At 43.3% G+C, this 5715-nt stretch overlaps 1 protein-coding gene and 1 pseudogene across 2 annotated transcripts; one reads left to right on the top strand and one right to left on the bottom strand.

Moving 5' to 3' along the window:
- Positions 1-469: 469 nt before the first annotated feature.
- LOC113222650 (importin subunit alpha-1-like) lies at positions 470-5289 on the top strand. The gene is made up of 4 exons (XM_026452302.1): positions 470-797; positions 1048-1233; positions 2957-3132; positions 4947-5289. Exons 1-3 carry the CDS (start codon positions 705-707, stop codon positions 2978-2980), a joined length of 303 nt encoding a protein of 100 aa, XP_026308087.1. The 5' UTR covers positions 470-704; the 3' UTR covers positions 2981-3132; positions 4947-5289.
- LOC113222649 lies at positions 3479-4522 on the bottom strand (annotated as a pseudogene). Its single transcript, XR_003308492.2, has one exon. The product of XR_003308492.2 is annotated as a U5 small nuclear ribonucleoprotein 200 kDa helicase pseudogene (transcript).
- Positions 5290-5715: the final 426 nt, after the last annotated feature.

Genomic DNA, 5715 nt, shown 5'->3' with positions numbered 1-5715 from the left:
ATAGATGCTGTTGAGCAGATTCTTCCTACCTTAGTTCTGCTCCTGCATCATGATGACTCAGAATTATTAGCAGATACCTGCTGGGCTATTTCCTACCTTACTGACTGTCCGAATGAACGAATTGACATGGTCGTGAAAACAGGAGTTGTGCCCCAACTTGTGAAGCTTCTAGGAGCTTCTGAATCGCCAATTGTGGTAAATTATTTACTTGTAGATTAGGACATAAGTATAAGAAGCATGGTCAGGGCTGGATGCCATGGCTCACGCCTGTATAATCCTGTATAATCCCAGCACTTTGGGAGACTGAGGCGAGTGGATCAGCTGAGGTCAGGAGTTCGAGACCAGCCTGGCCAACATGGTGAAACCCCATCTCTACTAAAAATACAAAGACATTAACTGGACGTGGTGGCATGCACTTTAATCCCAAGGCAGGAGAATTGCTTGAACCCAGGAGGTGGAGGCTGCAGTGAGCCAAGATCATGCCATTGCACTCCTGCCTGGGTACAGAATTTCTGAAGTGCTGAGAAAAAAATAAGGTAACCAGCATCAACAATTTTTCCTTTTCAGACTCCTGCTTTAAGAGCCATAGGGAATATTGTCACTGGTACAGATGAACAGACTCAGGTTGTGACTGATGCAGGAGCACTCGCTGTCTTTCCCAGCCTGCTCACCAACCCCAAAACTAACATTCAGAAGGAAGCTACATGGACAATGTCAAACATCACAGCTGGCCATCAGGACCAGATACAGCAAGTTGTGAATCATGGATTAGTCCCATTCCTTGTCAGTGTTCTAAGGTAATGAAGTCTTAGGATTTAATCAAGTCATTTTTTAGTATTTATAGAAAACTGTGCTTGATAAGCTTCTTCATGTGTATGAATCTTGGGTTCTACTTGGAGTCCTTTGCTGAAAAATACCCAGGAACCCCTTTCACTTCAGGTTGGATAGAACCTTGGTCCTTTCAGTCATTGTTTTTGTGAAAAAGTACTCTTGGAATCTTATTTGTGCAACTGTTCTGAAGTAAAACCATTTCCTTATGTTGAATAGGCAGATTTTAAGACACAAAAGGAGGCTGTATGGGCCGTGACCAACTATACTAGTGGTGGAACAGTTGAGCAGATTGTGTACCTCGTTCACTGTGGCATAATAGAACCGTTGATGAACCTCTTTCTTAACTGCAAAAGATACCAAGATTATTCTGTTATCCTGGATGCCATTTCAAATATCTTTCAGGTAAGTCCTATCAAGGTGGCTTTGTTTGAATTTGGACTTGATAATAATCAGTTTACTATTTAGACCTGGGGGAGGGAAGCTGTTGTAAGTTTACTCACTAGTAAGCCAAAGATTCAGAAAGCATGTTTAGGTGGGCCACACCTTTGATTAAAAATGTGGCAGGCATTATCAAAGATATGAAAGAGATGACAAGTGGATGATGGGACCTGAATCGAAGTCGGGTGTTTATGTGGACTCATCACATCTGTTTACTTGGTTGATTTAATGTCCCAATTTTCTACTGAATTTTGGTGAAATTAAATTTGAATGACTTGGCGCAGTGGCTCATGCCTGTAATCCCAGCACTTTGGGAGGCCGAGGAGGGTGGATCACCTGAGGTCAGGAGTTCGAGACCAGCCTGGCCAACATGGCGAAACCCTGTCTCTACAAAAAATACAAAAATTAGCCAGGCATGGTGGCAGGTGCCTATAATTCCAGCTACTCAGGAGGCTGAGGCAGGAGAATTGCTTAGACCCTGGGCAGGGGGTGGAGGTTGCAGTGAGCCAAGATTGCATCACTTCACCCCAGTCTGGGCGAAAGAGTGAAACTGTCTCAAAAAAAAAAAAAAAAAAAATTCTGAATGACTTAATTATATTTTTCTTCTGGTTCCACCCCTAATTGATCCAAGCATACCAGCATATGGCACTTTGTCATAGTGATTGGTGGTAGGTAAGCCCTTCTCATCAACTTTGGATTCTAGAGATTTTTACATATAGAAGTTGAGCCTACAGGCTGGGCGTGCTGGCTCATGCCTGTAATCCCAGCACTTTGGGAGGCCGAGGCAGGTGGATCATGAAGTCAGGAGTTCAGTACCAGCCTGGCCAACATAGTGAGACCCCGTCTCTACTAAAAATACAAAAAATGAGCCGGAGGTGGTGACGGGCACCTGTAATTCCAGCTGCTCAGGAGCTGAGGCAGGAGAATCGCTTGAACCTGGGAGGCGTAAGTTGCAGTGAGCCAAGATCGTGCCATTGCACTCCAACCTGGGCAACAAGAGTGAAACTCTCTCTCTCAAAAAAAAAAAAAAAAATTGAGCCTACAATAATGGATGCTGGCATATCTGTCACTGCCTATAAATAATTTGTCAATATGTGGCCAGTATTTCCTCTTCCCCTCATCTAAACCCGTAAGTTATTTTCAAGCAAATCTGCTATTTCATCTATAGATATTTATGTGTCTCTTAAAAGTTGAAAATTTAAAGAAAAACTAACCTACATACCATTCCATATGCCCAATAAATCCTTAATATCAACACACATTCTGGTCAGACATTTAGTTTAGCACTCCATAGGCCATCTTTGCCTTTGACACCTTGACTATACCTTGTGATGATAAAGGATTTTTTACAGAACAATAAGCCCCTGTTCCCATAGCAGACCAGTTGGACTGGAATGTAGTGTGTTTTAAAAGTTGCCCACGTGATTTTGATACATAGAAAAGGTTGTGAGCTATTGATTGTAAGATCTTTGGCTCCAGTTGAAGTAGTGCTAAAAGCAGGTATAGATCCAATCACATTGAGTTTCAACAAAATATAAAATGGACATAAAACTATGATATGCTTGATGAAGGAACTGTTAAGGTGCTTATTTCTGCCTGACATATCAAAATTCAAAATTTTCAATGTTTTCTTCATTAAAACATTCAGAGTATACACCAGTAAACTTGGAATTTTTTTTTTTTTTAGGCTGCTGAGAAACTGAGAAACTAGGTGAAACTGAGAAACTTAGTATAATTATTGAACTTAGTATAATGATTGAAGAATGTGGAGGCTTAGACAAAATTGAAGCTCTGCAAAACCATGAAAATGAGTCTGTATATAAGGCTTCGTTAAGCTTAATTGAGGAGTATTTCTCTGTAGAGGTGCGTAATGGATGGTAACATTAATAATAACTTGGAAACATCTAAAGTCAAGCCCTTTTTTCCCTCATAATTTAAAAAATGAATGTCATATCTTTGTTAAATATAGTAAAATATCAGTGTACATAGGACGTAATGTATTTATTTGCCCCTCTGATGTTTGGCTTGATAGTAATAAAATCTTTTTATTTTTTATGTTTTGGTTTCTACAAATTATTTTATTAGAATGTCAGACTCAAAAGGAACTACCAGTATCATGCCTGAAAATGCTATATATGATTTATGCTTGACCCATGACCCCTGCTGTCACTGGATCCAGAGTGTGAACGAGGGAAAAGGAAGTGGAGGTGGGCGGGGACAGCACTAGCCCTGGCTGGCCAGATGTCGGGCCCACAGACCTGGTCCCCATAACCACCGGGATCCCTACAATGTACACATTCCTAATTCAGGCTCAACTCTCCTTTACCCAAGAGTAAATGCCTCAGGACTCAGTCTGAATCACTGTCCATCTCGGCTTCTTTCACATCCACACTGAATTTGTACTCCTGGTCACGTCCCATGTAAGCGTCACTCATGAAGTACAGAGTGTAGTTGTGGGCACCAGTGGCTGGGGCCACAAAGTCCAACTTCACCTTGGCCTTGTGCTGCAGGGCCAGCCTCTTGATGGAGATGAGGCTACTGGACTTGGCGTCTCCAATCACCACTCACCAGCCATCTTCACGTTTCTGTGGGAAGAGAGGCACAATGACGGGGCCTGTGACTTCCTCCTCTCGCTGCAGCTGCACCAGCACCATCACTGGCCTGCCACTGCGGATGCTGTCCTTATCTACCACCTCATAAGATAGTGCGATATTAGGGTAGCGGTTACAAAAGCGAGCCACATCTGTAATCTGGTTGTCAGTCAGCTGAAGCAATGCGTTCCATTCTTCATCCTCCATCTCCATGATGTCGAAACACTCTCCACTCCCTTGTCTGTGCAACGTTTGATATGCTCAGAGGTGAGGTGTGGCAGCTGCTTCAGGTATGAGTCCTGGGACCACATGGCTTGAGTGACCATCTGGGCCAGTTCCAAAGCTGCCACAGCAGAGCTGAGCCACCCATTGCGGGAGAGGATATCCACGCAGGCCTGAATAAGCCGGATTGCCTTACTAAGGATTTCCTCCGTATCTGACTGCAACTCAGCACTCAGCTGCATGCGGGACAGGCAAGCCTGCAGGAGCAGGTTGGCCTTGATGTGTGGATCATTGAACTTAGGGTTATTCAGCTTGTGGGGGACCTTCTGAGCCAACTGCCTCAGGAAGTTGTCTTCACGGTGCCGGATGGGAATGTCGTACTCTGCTGCATTGGAGATGATCTCAATAAGCCCTCGCACCCTGGTCTTGGCATTGAGGTGAGATTTTAAAAGTCACCAGATTGGTTTCAAATGGATAGCCTTGAGAATCTTAGACTATCTGGAGGGTAAGTTAGTGGGTGTCATTGTAGGAGGTGATAGGGAAGTAGGCCAAACCCACCGCCGTGCTCTGGGCCTAATACAGTCTTTTCCTATTGAAAAGTGACAGTCGGGGAAGAAAAAAATCTCGGCCTGTTTCTGTTACTGTAGTAGCATTCCTTATCCCGGTCCCCGCAACTCCCCAGGCACTCATGAACTGGCAAAGTTTCAGAGACCCTCCCTCCCCTGTGTCAAATACTAGAATATCATACAGGATTAAAGGTATAATACGCAGATCAAGACCTAGAGATTAAATACAGACTTCTAGATAGGCTGCTGCTTGGAATAATTATATTCTTTTTATATTTATTTTTTAGTATATTTCCAGGAAGAGGAAGATCAAAACGTTGTGCCGGAAACTACCTCCGAAGGCTACACTTTCCAAGTTGAGGATGGGGCTCCTGGGACCTTTACCTTTTAGATCACGTAGCTGAGGCATACATTTGTTGTGTACCATGTTTGGTATTTTGTCTTATTGTTTCTCTACTAAGAACTCTTTTTAAATGTGGTTTGTTATTGTAGCACTTTTTACACTGAAACTATACTTGAACAGTTCCCACTGTACATACTGTATGAAGCTTGTCCTCTGACTAGGTTTCTTATTTCTATGTGGAATTTCATATCTTGCAGCATCCTGTAAATAAACATTAAAGTCCACCCTTTTCTTTACTCCACCATGCCTGTGTGTGGCTTTCTAATTTGGAGCCTTTAATGTGTCGCTGGTGAAAGGTAACCCATCCGAACTGGTGTGATGAACCAGAGTAGTCCTGGCTGCAGTTTTTACAGAAGAATGAATAACGTTTTCCAGAAACCCTCAGCCAGTGTCTCCTTAAGTCTCCTTGGCCAGGGAGATGGGCTAAACACCTTAAAGTTAATCATAAATCTCTCATGGAGCTACAAGCGGAATTCATTCCTCCCAAACTTCAAGGCTGAGTGGGATTCCAAGGTCAATCACGGCTGCACACGGGCCTCACCTGGGAAAGTACCCAGTTCTGTTTAGTTGATGAGGGGTGTGAGGGTCCACCTTGGGTCTTTTTTAAAAATGTAATTCCCAAGGGCTCCTGTACAGTGTAGGTTGATAGACACTATTCTTTTTG

This window comes from Piliocolobus tephrosceles, unplaced genomic scaffold, assembly GCF_002776525.5.
Source record: "Piliocolobus tephrosceles isolate RC106 unplaced genomic scaffold, ASM277652v3 unscaffolded_32826, whole genome shotgun sequence".
Taxonomy (NCBI): Eukaryota; Metazoa; Chordata; class Mammalia; order Primates; family Cercopithecidae; genus Piliocolobus; species Piliocolobus tephrosceles.
This window is presented reverse-complemented; position numbering and strand designations above follow the sequence as displayed.